The following is a 16,346-nucleotide window of genomic DNA, read 5'->3' on the forward strand; positions in this document are numbered from 1 at the left end:
TATTTATTTTTTAACAGGTGGTATTAACATCTTGCACGTTATAGGCCACATTCGTATTAATTGTGCATTTTATTAATGCTGATAGTATGTAGTAGTGTCTGTTTTAAATAACTGCTCAAAAGTGAAACACTAAAAAAATAGAATTTAACAAATTCTTCAATCTCAAAACAATATTTTGGTGCAAGACCACTACTTGGGATGTGCTCGCGACTACTTTTGAAATAGCTGTGTAAATTTTAAATGGCAGCTACAACCCTATTTGTTCTATTTAAAATTTTTTTATTGGGCTTCTACAAAAACTTGTGGACGCTGTTGTATGGTGAATACTGAAAAAATAATAAGATTTTTTCAATATAAGGAACATTTGCTTAATTTAATTTTTTTATATTTTAACATTTGAAAAGATATTTAAGTGTTTTCTTCTTTTTTAAACGCTGTGTATGTGTGTGTTTCTCTCTCTTCCCCCTTTCCATCATCCCTGTCTGTCTGTCCATCCACCCTATTATTCTAAATAATAATATAGGTTTTCTGAAATGTTAAAGATTACAATTGTTTAAATTACTTTATGTTAATGTTTTTTTCCATTATTTTAGGCGATTCAAAAACAAAATTGTAAAAGTGATTTCCGTGGTGCTTTTCTTATATCACCATGGATAAGTCCATTTCATTTAATTGAAAGTTGGCCTGACTATTTTTACATTACGGTAAGCAAATCTAATTATGTGAAATTTAAAAATTTGTTTGAAGTATTGCAAATTTTGGATTATATGATTTTATGTATCAACACTTTTATTTAGTTAGTTCTATTTAGTTATTTTGTAAATGAAGTTATTACTTTGTTTCTTATATTGTAGTTTATGATATTATTCTTTACAGTATTTTAATGGTACCATAATTTATATGATTTATTTTTACCTTGTCAAGCATATTTCTATATCAAACTAGTTGTACAAATTGTTTATTGTTAGTAAAATAAAATTTACTCTTAGTAATAGTAATGCAGTGTTACATGTGTAATTTTTGTAAAGAAATTGATAAAAACAATTTAAACTTGATATAACAAGTAAAAAATTGATAAAAAAAGTAGTACTGTGGTTGTTGGTACACTTGAAGAAACAAAAACTCCTGGGATTTTGAAGAGACTTTGACTGACCTTGTCAGATGAAGAGATAGGCTGACGGTCAACTAGTGATAACGAAATGAGAAACATTATGGAGGGTGTTAAATATTCTTGTATGAGGTTTCTTGTTGTTAGGTACAATGAGGAAGTAAAATTCTTTGCTAAGGTATCTTCTTTCCTTAAGTATGGTGTAACAGCTTGTAGGTCTTCAAAATTATGAAAAAAGTTAGCAGTGGTGCCCTGCTAATTGAAGTCTGTAATGAATATCAGTGTTAGAAACTCCTAGCCCTGAAGAATATAAGAACAGACAAAGTGATATGGAGCCCATAAGATCTAAATTTCAGCAAGTGGCTGATTTTTTGCCGTGACTTGGCTGATGTTGAGTTACCTCAAATTACAGAAGAGTTATCACTGCGGTTAGATATGCCTGTGCAGAGGATTATAAGGAAGGAGAATAATGTTGATGTGCCACAGGCAACGAAGGCAAAAGCTGAGTTTTAAAATCACTGATGTAAATGTCTACTGTGGCATTTACATCGGTAGGATCCCAGCGTGGCCTGGCTTATTACTATGAGATGTAAAATGTTAAGATGTAATGTGAAAGTCGGCTCCCGTTAAAGCCCTTCAGGGCTAACAGGAGATGACTTTCGAACAGGGGGGATGGCGTGGCGACCGGAAGCGTCACAAGGCAAGTGTCTTCCCCTACGGGGTTGGGATGTTGATGTGCCAACATCCTCTCCAGTTCTAACTTTTTTTAGTCTGAACATTTCTGATCGAATAAAATTTGGTTATTTTTCTGTCCATGGGTGTTCATATATATCCAACTCCAGACACTGCTTTCATTGCCAGGAATTTGCTTACAACAAAATTGATTGCACAAACCCCTTTATAAGGCCTCATTATAAGGAAGAATGTGCTATATACTGGAGATCCGTATTGAGCAGAAAGGGTCCTTCTCTGTGGTATGTTGGAAATACAGAAAGTCCCTCAGCATGAGGGAATCTTGTACAACCTGGTGATAATTTTGTCCAGGCTCTCTCAAACAATGTACAAAAAGAGAAAGTTTGTAAAGAACTTACCAAAGTGGTAGAAGCTTTATCAGACCTCATATCTGCTATTATGGCATGGATTACTGTCAAGAAGGTAACTTCTGCTAGAAATATTGATAGTCGGTTACCTATAACCACTTCGGTCAGTACACCACAAAGTTCCTGCTGCATCAATTACACAGCAAACTACCAAGATCCCTTTGAAGTGATCTATTAAAACATCACTTGATATGGCATCTCCATCCTCCCAGGTTTCCAAGTCCCCACCACCATCTTGAGGTCTGTAAGAGAATTTGGTGATGAAGTGCTTAAAGAATCATAGCACTTCCTTAAAGTTATAAAGACAAAAAAAAAACCAGATAGTATTTGATAAATAATCTGCACACAAAGTTTCATTGAAAGCTTTTCAACGATATATCATAAGTGGTACTTATTTTCATTGGTTCCAGAGTTTTAGCAAAATAAAATTTTAATTAATGAAATATTTGGATCTTACCAGGGGAATGCACATCGGTTCGAATCAGACTTCATCTCCATTTTTTAAAAATTTTAATATATTAATGTATTAATAATTAACCTCTGATTGTACATTTTTTTACAATAAATAATAATTCAGTAATATTCATAACAATAAAAAAGTAAAAAATGAAAAAATCATAAGTTATTAGTGAAATAAAATTTTATGTACTTTTCATTTTAAAAAAAATATGTATAATGTAATTTAATAGGAGTACAAGGAAGTCATGTGGTTCCACATCAGATTTAAAAAAAAAAATGTTAACGTAGTTATTAATTGAAATTTTTTTTACTCTATTGTGGAATCCCCTCCCCTTCCTAATCATACATTAATTAGGTAGTCTTAAATTTATGGTTAGATTAATTTCTGCTTTTTATCGTATAATAATGGTTATTTAATATTTAATAATGAATAGTATGAAAATAGACAATTCAGTAGAATTGTTAAAGCTCTTTTGTATAGAAGTTTGCTAATAAAGTTATTCATTTTGTATTTCTTTCTTGTAGGGATATATTGATGAAAATACAAAAAATAAATTGTCTGATATTGTTAATGAAATAAAAACATTTCTATTTAAGAAAAATATAAGCTACAGTTCATCTCATACAACAACATTGTTATTAAGGATATTTGAAGATGAAATTCGGAAATATTCGTTCCATAACATTAATTTTTGCAATTTATTGAAGGATAAATGTCCAAATACACCACCTGATTCTCTTGTTACTATTTCAGGAAGAAGAAGTAAGTATATTTCTAAAAAAATTTATTTTTCTTCTTTTTTGTGTGGTTCTTTTTTTATCTTATTCCATTATAGTAAATCCTCAAGTTTTCTAACACTTAAAAATTTTTATGATAAACATAATCAGAAAACCATAAACTTTAAGGATAATGTAAAATACAACTACAGGGTGTCCCATATAAAACGCAATCTAACCTTATATTGGTAGGTATTGAAATAATAAAACGGCATGTGTAAATGTAAATGTAATTTTTATTATTACCATCCATTACCTTACATTTAGGGTAAATGTTGGAAGTGGCTGCCATCTTCTTGAATACAAGCTTCAATTCTTTTTACAGCGTTTAACTTTTTTCAAATTTTGTGGCTGGATATTTAATACAGCTTGTTCAATATTGACTTTCAATCGTTCAAATGTTCGTGATTTGTTGCTGTAGGGTTTTTCTTTGAGGTAACCCCGTAGAAAAAAATCCGCCGCAGTCAAATCTGGAGATCTTGGTGGCCACAAGCCTCGACCGATAACACGATTACCAAAGAATTCCTCGACGAAATCAGAAGTTGAACCTGCGTAGTGCACCGTCATGTTGTAGCCAGCAGTGTCTGTCTTCCTCTTCCAAGAGTGCGATGAACTGAAATAAAATATCTTGATATTGTTCTGCATTAATGGTGTACTCGAAAAAAATAGGACCGATTATTTTCTTCCGCGATATTGCGCACCACATGTCCGACTTCTGCGGGTGTAATTGTTTTTCGTGATAAATGTGGGGATTTTCAACACTCCAAATTCTACTGCTTTGGCTATTTACTTAGCCATCCAAATGAAACTGTGCTTCATCTGTGAAAAATAACGCATCCATAACGTTAATTCCCTCATGCAGATATAGACGGAACCGTTGACAATATTGTAGCCGTTTTTCTTTGTCGGGCTCAAGAAGTCGATGAACTGTTTGAACGCGATAAGGTTGTAATTGTAATCGTTTGGTCGCCTGGTGAACAGTTGATTTAGACGAATTAATTTCAGCAGACAAACGTCTGATCGATTCATTTGGCGAGGCTAGTAATCGGTCTTTGATTTCAGCGACTGTATCTGTATTCAACACTGACGCAAGGAACACTTTCGTGTTCCTTGTTATTAACAGAACCGGTCTCTCTAAATTTTGCAGCTAACCTTAATACTGATGTTTTGTTAGGAGCTGGTTTATCTGGGTACTTATGGCGAAACAGATCTTGCACTGCAACCACCGATTTCGTTCTGAAGTACGACTCGACAATGAAAACACTTTCATCTAGCGAAAACACCATCTTGTCTCTAGCAATACACTGAACGTTATGATTGCATTGTTGTTACTATTGGTAGTGTTCTACTGCGTCGCCGCGATGTTCAGATGTTGGATGAGTCCATTTCAGTAATGAGTAAAGGAGTAAGCTTGACTTTTGAAATTTCATGGAAGTTTCATGGATGGGTTGCGTTTTATATGGGACACCTGTTATTATTGAAACCAAGTAAAATTTGGTGTTTATTTTCTGTAATAACCCCTTAAAAAGGGTTTGTCAGCTATTCAAATTGTTTCAAGAAAGCCATGAAGACAAAAAAAGGTTGGACATCCTTAGCTATCAACAACTGAAGAAATTATTTTTCAATCTGAAGAACATTGAGATCAATAATCATTGGATCATTAGAGGAGAATGGGAATCTCTTATGGCTCATCTGAAGTAATTTGACTGAAATTTTGAATATGAAACACGTAGCAGGAAATTTGTTCCAATGTTCTAATTCTTAATAAAAGTATTGCAGAACAGTAGTTAGGTAAATTTGCTGGTGGCTCAGAATTACTCAAATATATCATAATAGGTGGGGAAACAAGGATTGTGTGGTTACGATATTGAAATGAAGTTCAGTTGTCCCAGTGATGGCTTCCTTCAAAATTGAACAAAAAAAAAAAGCTTGCTGATTCGATCAAAGAGTACTACTTAGCAGTTGTATATCGTTTACATGAGGTAATCTGCAGAAAATAACCACAAATATGAGAAAACAATCCTTGGATTTTGCAGCACAGTAACACTTCATCTATTCATTTGTGATTTTTTAGCAAAAAAATAAAATCATACTGATACTGCAGCTTCCATATTTTTCAGAGATGATACCGTGTGACTTTTTCTTGTTCACATTGATTAAGAACACATTAAAAGATTAACAAGTTTTTAATAAGATAGAATATGAAGTAAAATTTGAATTTTAAGATTATAAAAAATGCTTTCTACAAATTTTTAGGATTGGAAGAAATTTTGGCATAAATCTGTTGTAACTTGGGATTACTTTGAAGGGGATAATATCAATAAAGAAGTAAATTCTTTTTAGAAAAATTAAAAATCTTCATTATTTTTATCACATTTTTTTTAAATGAACTCTCCTTAGATGGTAGCTATTATACATTTCAGTGATGAAACTTTGGCTGTAAACATGAACTGTGCTAAATATATGTTTGCATGTCAGCCTGATACCAAAATTCAGGTGAAGTTTAGTCCCACAACTGATATCTTGTAAGAACTGGATTACAATAAAAGATTTCCTTTGTAATCTCTATAAGGTATAACACTTTCCAACTGGTAAAAGATTAAGTTCTTGTTTAGTGTTTTCTATTAATTTCACATACATAGTGATTAAGCTTGACATATGTTAGTTTAAGTTTACCTTTATTTAGGTCAGAATGATATATGTATATTTACCAATATGGTTTAAAATTATAGATATCATGAAAATTTTTTATGTTACTACAGTATTGTAGATGATTATCCATTCTAATTGGGTATGAATTAGCTGTTACTCAGTTTTATGTACTTGTTTATTTATATTTTATGTACTGTCATGAGCTTATTTTATTGTATTTTCTAGAGCCTTTACACAACATTAGTCCATTGATTAGATGTGAGGAGGATAAAATTTATTTAAAGGTATTTATGAATAAAAACATTAAACAAGAATTGAGTTGTGTCATAAGTAGTGATATACATTTTGATCATATGAAAGATATTGCTTTACAGAACATGGGACATGATTTGTTTGAATCAGTTATACCAGAGGGTAAGAAATTTTATATTATGAATCAAAAATAAAAATGAATTTTTTTTTTATATCCTCACACTGTAAAACAAAAGGGTAGTTTTGTATACCAATAATGTAGATGATTTTTCTATCAACTTATTATTATCTTTAAAATTAAAGGTTGTCATATGTTTATGGAGTACTGTAAAGTTACTACTTCATGCCTTGGAGGATTTGGATACTCACAACTGCACTAATACAGGTCCACAAATTTGCATTATATTGAGCCCATATGACCCACTTGTAGTTCCTATATCAAACTTTCTCCTAGAACGTGCCCACTCTTTTTCTGTTTAGTTTCTGGAACCACCATAAGGTATTACTTCTGGGGATGAAAGTATAAATGTAAATGAAGTGTTGTCTTGTAAAGTCTCAGGTCAACTATTCCTGATGTATGTGGTTAATTGAAACCCAACCACCAAAGATCACCGGTATCCACGATGTAGTATTCAAATCTGTATCAAAATAACTGTGTTTATTATGATTTGAAACTTTGACCTCTTAACTTTGAAATCGGCTGATTTGTGATGACGAGTTTACCACTAGACTAACCTGGTGACTTAGAACATGCCCAGTAGTCTGAATGTTTAACCTTCTCTCAATGTTACCTGGGTTTACTTGAAGTTCTCATTCGTTTAGGTCTGAAAACCCTAAAATCCTAGTAGCCTGCAGCCCCATTCGCACATGTCCCACCTAGCGCGATCTTTTTTTTTATGGCTGTGGAAGGGAAATCTATCCCTGCAGGCTGGTCCCTGTCATATTCCCCTGGCCCCTTCCTTGCAATGATGCTCCTCATCCTCTCAGAGACCGCTAGTATGGCCTTCAATCACGCCACGTCACTTCATTTAGTTCTGAACACTCAGCTAGCACGTAAACATGTCTACAATAATAGCATCTCTAGCAAAGCGTGAAGTGCATGCGGTAATCTATTTCTTCAGGCTGAGGGGTGTAATCCAGCTGAAATTCATCGATGAATAAGTAATGTGTACGGTGAAACTTCAATAAGTGACAACAAAGTGCGATAATGGTGCAGGAACTTTAAAGCAAGATGTACAGATGTTCATGATGCAGGCGGTCAGGGAAGGAAGCGAGTGTCAATCGATGATCTTGTAGAGGGAGTGAATGAGGTGATTCGAGAAAATCTTCGGTTCACAATTTCTGTATTGAGTGATTTGTTTCCTGAAATTTCAAGATCAGCTCTCTACACCATTGTGAGTGAGAGACTTCAGTATCACAAACTGTGTGCGAGATGGGTTCCCAAGATACTGTCCGACCATCACAAAACAATGAGAATGGACCCCTCCCTAACGTTTCTCTAGCGCTACCACAATGAAAGAGAAAATTTTTTGAACAAAATTGTCACAGGGAACGAGACACAGGCCCATTTCGAAACTGAAGAAAGAAAAGAACAATCCAGCGTAGAAACATGGCTGAAAACACAGGCGGTTCCGTTCTATGATGAGGGTATTGGAAAGTTGGTACCACAAATGTCTAAATCGGAGCCGCCTGGGTTTTCAGCCATGTTTCGACGCTGGTCTGCAGCTTGATGTCTGTGCCAAAATGTTGTCCTCCTAGCCAGCGTTTCATGTGAGCAAAGAGGTGAAAATCAGATGGAGCCAAGTCTGGGCTGTATGGTGGGTGATCAAACACTTCCCAACGAAAACGCTGCAGGAGCTTCTTTGTTACAGTTGCAGTGTGCAGCCGAGCATTGTCATGGAGAAAGACACAGTAGCCATACACATTCTGTTGGAGAAGGTTCGCTTGAACTTCTTTGGTTTACTGAGAGAATGGTTTACTGGTTTCACTGTACACATTGCTTATTCATCGATGAATTTGAGCTGCATACACTCCTCAGCCTGAAGAAATCGAATTACCGCACGCACTTCACACTTGGCAGGAGATGCTATTGTTGTATACATGTTTACGTGCTAGCTGCGTGTTAAGAACTAAACGAAGTGATGCGATGTGATTGAAGGCCATACCAGAGACGCTGCACAACACATATGCGCAAAGGGTCATCCGATTTTTGCATGGGTTTTTATTTCGCGACTGATCGGACCTTGAATAAAATAGCCCTCGTAGTAAAAAAGTTATATGTATGTTAATTTTTAAAAAATAATGTTAATTTATTTTAATAATGCAATGCACTTATTATGTTTCATATTTAATAGCTTTTAGTAATAATGAAACTGTAGGTGCTACATTGCTAATTTAAGAGGCTTCATATATGGTAAGGAGGTATTTACTTTTAAAAAAATACTTTTATCTATAATGAAAGAATGAGTTTTGTGTGGGGTGGTAAAGCATTAATGTAACTGCATAACATTATTGCATTTAATGTAAGAGTAAACCTAGGGAAACAATTTCACTTTTTTGACGTAAAATGTAACACATTATAAAAATATCAAATCTTAAGTGGTTTTCATTTGTTTTTTTGTGTGTAATAGAATTAAAAAGCTGCAAATATAATGGCAATTTAAACAAACATAATATTCTTCTAGAAAGTAAATCAGGGTTTGTAGTGATTCTCTTGGGCAAAAGAACTATGAAAACTTAAAAAAAAAATGGCTGTAATATATGATGATAAAAAAAAAGTATTATATACAAGCATCATATTTTTGTTTTGATGATAAAGGTTTCAAGTAAATATGTTAACCTTATGATACAATTTTTGTGAACACAATTCATAATAGGGTTTTAGGATTACTTCACTCCATTTTTTAACATTATTTTTACTTTTTTTCTTGCAGTGGAAGTCTTACTGGAAAGAAAATTAATGTTGGTGGTCGTTGCATCACAGTTTGACTCTATATGTAACAGTGTTGGTAATAAAATTTATTATTTTTTTTATATAATACTAGCTGGTCAGAGGTCTCTTTGCTTACCTTTTCTGTTTAGCCAGGGAAATCTATGCCGTGGACCCCCTGTATTCAATTTCCTCGTGCTTGTGAGAATAATACTGATAAATAACAATTAAAACCTGTTAAGTTTATGTAAACTATTCATGTTGTGTAATTTCTTCAAAACAACAGTTTGATCAGCAAAACTCAAGAAAGACTCAAATTTAGAGTGATCTGAAGTATACAGGTTGTAGATGGAGGCTAACAACTGCCCCATCTTGAAAAATAGTAGTTATCTATGCTTCACACAGATAAAAGAGTATTTTGCAATATTTTTAGCATTATCCAACAAACACCAGGAAGGAAAATTCATTTCTCCTTTTTAATTTTTTTTTTGTGTTTTAATCAAGTAATCAGAAGTATTATACGAAATGTATTTTTATCTATTTTTTCTACTTTGTTTAAAATTGACTTTTAGCAGTTCATATAACAAAATATACGTAAATTTATGTCTTGTTAAATTAATTATAAAATTAACTTCTGAAAAGATTGATGGAAACCCATTAACTGGGCAAGCATGAAGTATAATGTATTTGTGTTTTCATTCTTCGGAATATATACAGTAGGTAAAAACAAATGATATCATATATATATTACATATATGATATCATATATTCGTTACACTCTCTAAATATCATAACTTTACACAGGATAGGTTGCATTATTTTCATGACGTTATGATGAAATCTCAGTTCTCCTCGCTGAGATTTTTTAAGTCTATAAGTTTACTAAACGTAAGAGTCCCGTATGGATAATTAATTAAATTCTAGTGTTGTTAACATAGTATCTATATCATTAGGGTTTGTTAACATCATATCTCTGACAAAACAAAATTGTGTTGTATTATTAATGAAAGAAAAGTTGAAATTTTTGAAAAATGGTGTACTGGATAAATTGTTAACAGATGAATTTGATATAGGAACATCAACTATTTCATATATTAAGAAAAATGTAGAATTATCCTACATTAATAACGGGTCGTTTCTGTTCTGGGGGTTTGTTTAAAAATAATTCCTTGATGAGCCAGTTTCTGTGAGATCTACATATCTATCACAAAAAAGCAAGTCATTATTAAAATGAAAAATACATATTCGTCTTATTAAAAGCAATTGAGAAGAATGGCAGGATGAAGTAGCACTAGGTGTGCCACTTTTATTCATTCTTTTCAAATAATTGCAGATAAATATTTTCATAAATACATTGTCTAGTGTGTTGATATATATATTAAAAATACCTACAACACACCAAAATATCAATCTGAAATATAGCACTTTTATCCTTCTATCACTTAGTTTACCACAATTGTAAGTTTCCTATCTCCTCTCCTCCTTTCAAGAACGAAGAAGAGGGAACGAGCTCAGCAGCCACCGACAGCATAGAAGAACGAAGAAAGAAGAAACCTACACTTTTCCCCGTTCAGCCTGTCAGGGCCACAGGAACATCAAGGTTACTGGTATGTAATTTCGATTACTCTTGAATCTCGGAAAGTGTAGGCCAATGAAGAAGGAGGAGGTCATCTGAAGAAGAAAGAAGACCCACTATGTGACCTGATGTCACGGACAGGAGTCCGGAAAAAGAGCCCAGCAGAGAAGCACAGTGAAGGACAGCCATTGAAGAAGTGGATCCATACCACTGAAGAAGATCTTGAAGAAGATCTTCTCATCTATCCATACCTTAAAAAATGTCATTACTTACAATTAATTAAATTAAATTAAATCAGCAATTGTGACTCCCTCCGGAGAACGGGGCGCATTGCTCCCTCCAAACAATTAGTGCCCTGTTGTGGTGTATTCCTGCTAGTCTATGAAGCGTTAGCACCGAAAGGACTTCAGTGGACGGTCTGAAGGGGAATTATGTCGGAAGCGCAGGTTTTAAAAGCCTAGTCTCCCGCGTTCGGATCCAGAAATGGGTTTGAGAACGCTGGTCCAAACGGATATGGAACGCTATTCACAAATCCGTCCATAAATTAACACAAAACTTGAAACTTAAACCCGACATTAAAATAAACCCTTGAAACACGCCCGATTAACAGAATCATACAGCAGCAAGGGACACTGTCCAGGCTCTGCGATTCGAAGGGAGAATTTATGAAACTCCCGCCGCTTTTGCATTCCGTATCACTTAGTAAAAGGATGAAAGTGCTGAATTCAGTCACTGATAAAAAAAAACATTTCTTAAAAAATCATATAAAAGGAAAATGCCTTGACTTGTTTAATTATTTTTCTTGTAGGTACAGGAAACTGGATTAAATCATTGAAATGGAAAGGTAATCACTCATGGTATACTGCACCAAATAAACCGTTCGCACTTAATAAAAATAATAATTGTGAAAAATCAATTTTCAGAAAAAGTTATGATAACTTACACTATGTTACATTACTTAAAGCTGGACATCCAGTAAGTTGTGTTCAATTTTATTATTTATTTTATTGATGGTAGATCATAATTTTGGTATCAATTTCATGGTCTGCCTCTGTCACTTAGTATCTACCATATTTTTTTTTTGTTATTAACATTAATGAAAAAAAAATGAAACTGCACTATAATATTACAGGAACACTGTCCCTATATATTGAGGATTTATTTATTATAAGTTGAGTTTTCCAAAAACAAAGCTTTTTTATGCAACTGTACGACTACTCTTATCATTATAGTTGAATTTATAAGCTTAATATTGATTACCAATAGTTATTAAAATTATTCATGTCTTTCCTAATGGTTTTTCTATCTGTTCAGTTTATTATAGTATTCCCCTTTTATTGGATTGTAAAATTATTGTTTGAGTAATGAATTTGTAATAATGTATACTTTCTCATTTAGTATTTAGAAGTATTTTCTGACTAATAATGAAAATAACTGGTTTTCCAATGAGAACTCCATATGTGGTTAGTTTATATGTGCCAGATGACAGCACTTTTATTGGCATGTTTCACATTTGTCATTTGTTGGGTGGGCATATCTGATTTTAGTTGTGAAGGTATGACTAAAACCAGATACCCATGCCTAAATATATACATATTACTCCTGGGCATAGATAGTTATTGGTGTATTTAGTCGTGACCTAGTTATAGAACACGTTTATTTCATTAAAATTTACTGAAAAATATGTATTCTATAAAAACACATTTTATAGATTTAGTAATTGTTTTCTCTAAGTGTGCAACAGAAAAAACAATTTGCAGTTTAGTACATAAATTCGAGGGAATGTATTTAGTCTCTAAAAGATGTACAGGTGCCCAGGTTTCCTTTGGATCGTCTCATTTGGAAGAGGTAAGAAATGTACCGGAGAGCAGGCAAGGTGGATGCAAAGGCATTGCCAGTCTGCTGGTAGCATGAGAGGTGGAAACAGTCAAAGAAAGTGAGATGGACCAAAAAAAGGATCCCGGATTTCCATGAGCGGGTAGATCACAAACACTGAGAATTGGAGTACGAGTTGATTCCTTAATGATGACGGGTTTTAAAGCATACTGTATGTGTGGGTGTTGAGAACTTCCACAGTATGCAATGAGGAAGATACCACAGAACATATAGTTCTCATATGTGATTGGTACTAGCAGTATAGAGAAACAAGCCAGAGATAATTCTGTATTCCTAACCCAGACAACATCATGAGGCCTATACTGGAGACTAAATGAGCATGGTATGTGGGGCTGTCACAATGTTGGTCACAGTCACCTGTACAAAGATGGCAGAAGTCCAGGTGTAAATAATTCCATCTGATTCTCCCTTGGGGCTGTGCTCATATTAAAGCAGGTCCAGCTGGCCCCAAGGGGGTGTAAATGATAAAAATAAAAACTAAGGTGCTTGTTCATCTTTTACAGCAGAAAGCCCAAGATTGTTATTCTTAATGTCAGTTATATCAAATAGAGATAAAGTTTTTTCTTAGTTTAATGATAATAAAGAAATATGTGTTTAAAGAATATTATATTAAAAATATTGTGTTTAAAAATTATTATACTAAAAATATTGTTTTTTTGCAGCCTTACAAGCAATTTCCAGATATTATACGGTCAATTATGAATAATGCTATTAAACAGGAAACTAAATTGATGGTGTAAGTTGGATATTAAAAATTATTAATGAATTTATCAATTGTATGATTGCATCAAAAAATGTTAATAAATAAAATTATGTAACACTGTTGTTTTTATTTTTTACTTTTTTTTTTACAAAACACCTTCAATTCCCTTTAAAATACTATCCATCACAGCTAATACATTTGTCCAATTTTTTATCCCAATGTTCAAAACATATTTTTAATTTTATCTGCAGTGATGCCTGACAGCAGCTCTCTTGTAAATACAATGACATTGTTGTCAGTATTGATCATGTTAAAGAAAGTAGGTTCATTTGGGACTGTTTTTTTAAAGCGGAAGATGCTTCCAAGCGATTCGTTTTTGCTGAGCAGTCAGGAACCGAAGCATAAACTTAGCAGCAACCTTTCGAATCCCCAAATCTTCCAATAAAATATAAATGCTACGTTATTAGCTGTAATGGTGTAATGTGGTTATTGATTATATTAGATATTAAGAGAAACATTTCTTGGAATATGTACTCATTTATTTACTTTTTTTTCTATTATTGTCGCTCATTCCTTTGCTGTAATGTATATGTTGTAATAAATTTGAATAATACAAAGTATTATTTTTTTAAAACTGAATTAACAATGTATAAAAGTGAATTATTTTATTAAAATAATTATTATTATTGAGCATTAAAGACTACTAAAGTGGTATGGGTATATTAAGACAGTTATGATATTACTTTTATACAGATTTGAATACTAAATTGTGGACACTGGTGTTATTTGGTGGTTGGGTTTCAATTAACCACACATCTCAGGAATGATCAATGTGAGACTGTACAAGACTACACTTCTTTTACTTTCATACATATCATCTTCATTTATCCTTGGAAGTAATACCGTAAAGTGGTGGTTCCAGAGGCTAAACAGAAAAAAAAAGATATAGTGTGTGCTTATAGAATAGTTTAGGTAGGCATTATTTTTTTGTATTTAAATTGTTTGTGTGTGTGTGTGTGTGTGTGTGTGTGTGCGCGCACAATGAATATTTAAAAAAAAATTGGCATATGCTTAAGCACACTTACACATTTAAACAAGTCTATGTAATTAATTTATTTAGTAATTGCTTGCCTTTGTTTCTGTATAAAGGCTATTTGACTGCATACTAACTGATAAATTGTTCAGATTATTGCAGTTTTCAGAAGTTATTTAAGTTTATTTAATCTCTTTATTTTTATTTATATATTTAATTTCTACTCTACTTGTTATCAGTCTATTGATTTGGTAGATGATGGTAAGGTCATGTTTATATCATTAATATTTAAGTATTATAATTTACATTCATAATTGTATTCAATAAAGATAATATTTTATTTTCTAACCATGACATTTCTGTAAATCCTGTCCTCGAAGGGGAAGATCCCACCATGTAACGATTAGCCATGCCACCCCCTTCTGTACCTAGCTCCGATGGCTTTACCAGAGGTTATCTTCTAGATGGATTGGTGTCTTTCAGTCACCATCTTGGTCTCTGTCAGAATGCCACTGATTAATGACATCAATGCTTTTGACATGACACCGATGAATGATATTCCGTGAGTTTAAACCCTATAAACTTACTTATAATGCCGTACAACAAAATAAATTTAAACGAATAACACTTCAAAATAATAAAACAAAAATAACACCAAACAAAACTATAAGACGCTTATCTTGGCAACTAAAAGCCCATGGAATCATACCCACCCATGTTAACAAACATCCATTCATATACACCTTCCCCAACTTGCTGAATAATAAAATATTTCATAAAACTCTCCACTATAACCCACTCAGCCCAACTTTTCCAATTTACAGTCAAATCCAAATAAGATCTAATATCTCCATACTGCCTGACAAACTCAAATCAGCCAGGCTGAAATGAGTCATTTTATCCCTAATAGCATATTTATTAGAAGACACCCAAGAGGTGTTCTGTAAACGCCTCACATCAGGAAAAAGACCATGTGCATACCACCTATTAGTTGTCTCATCCCATCTTTCTGCCACAGTTGAAATCCACTATTCTCAGACTCTAATATTTGCAGAACTCCATTCACCTGAATTTTAGAAGTAACACTGTTGATGCTCAACCACAAGAACATCAATGGGCTTTACTTCAGCAACCAACAGAACAAACACACAGTCTTAAAATTTAGACCCCAATCTGGAATCACCGCACATCAAATACCAATGAAAGCAGTATTGGCCTTCAAAACATATTGCAAATGCTCCTTGAATCAAACATTTTTTGTCAAGGAGCACGCTGAGGTATTTCTGAACCTGAACATAATGGATTCGGTGGCTTGACATAGATATATGCACTTGTCACATCATAGCCAAACAGTCTTTTACAAACATCATTGTGGTTTTACCCTGGCTGAATGTCATCTTATGCTGATGACCCCACAGCTCTAGTATCCTATCAGTCTGAGAAGCCCTGAGTTCAATCTCATTCTGCAACCATCCTTTGATCAGCAGCAGCCCATCATTGGCATAAGCAATAACACGACTGAAAATAACGGATAATATAAAAATAAAAGGAAAATGCCTTGACTTGTTTAATTATTTTTCTTGTAGGAACAGGAAACTGGATTAAATCATTGAAATGGAAAGGTAATCACTCATGGTATACTGTACCAAATAAACCGTTTGGACTTAATAAAAATGATAATTGTGAAAAATCTATTTTCAGAAAAGTTATGATAACTTACACTATGTTACGTTACTTAAAGCTGGACATCCAGTAAGTTGCGTTCAATTTTATTATTTATTTAATTGATGAAAGATCATAATTTTGGTATCAAATCATGATCTTCCTATATCACGTTCGGTTTTTATCATATTTTTATTGT

At 33.2% G+C, this 16,346-nt stretch overlaps 1 protein-coding gene across 1 annotated transcript; it reads left to right on the plus strand.

Moving 5' to 3' along the window:
- Window positions 1-3,240: 3,240 nt before the first annotated feature.
- Window positions 3,241-13,489, plus strand: LOC142334045 (uncharacterized). Its single transcript, XM_075381712.1, has 5 exons — window positions 3,241-3,430; window positions 6,322-6,380; window positions 9,282-9,356; window positions 11,662-11,828; window positions 13,412-13,489. The coding sequence occupies exons 3-5, from the start codon at window positions 9,308-9,310 to the stop codon at window positions 13,487-13,489; spliced, it is 294 nt and encodes a 97-aa protein (XP_075237827.1). The 5' UTR covers window positions 3,241-3,430; window positions 6,322-6,380; window positions 9,282-9,307.
- Window positions 13,490-16,346: the final 2,857 nt, after the last annotated feature.

This window comes from Lycorma delicatula, chromosome 13 (assembly GCF_047948215.1).
Source record: "Lycorma delicatula isolate Av1 chromosome 13, ASM4794821v1, whole genome shotgun sequence".
Lineage (NCBI taxonomy): Eukaryota > Metazoa > Arthropoda > Insecta > Hemiptera > Fulgoridae > Lycorma > Lycorma delicatula.

What these genes read in the sequence shown, in the direction of transcription:
- LOC142334045 (XM_075381712.1), top strand. Translation starts at nt 9,308, where the DNA reads ATGTTGGTGGTCGTTGCATCACAGTTTGACTCTATATGTAACAGTGTT. An exon ending in CTCTATATGTAACAGTGTTG is followed by an intron (nt 9,357 to 11,661) that starts GTAATAAAATTT and finishes TTTTTCTTGTAG; the next exon opens with GTACAGGAAACTGGATTAAA. An exon ending in TACTTAAAGCTGGACATCCA is followed by an intron (nt 11,829 to 13,411) that starts GTAAGTTGTGTT and finishes GTTTTTTTGCAG; the next exon opens with CCTTACAAGCAATTTCCAGA.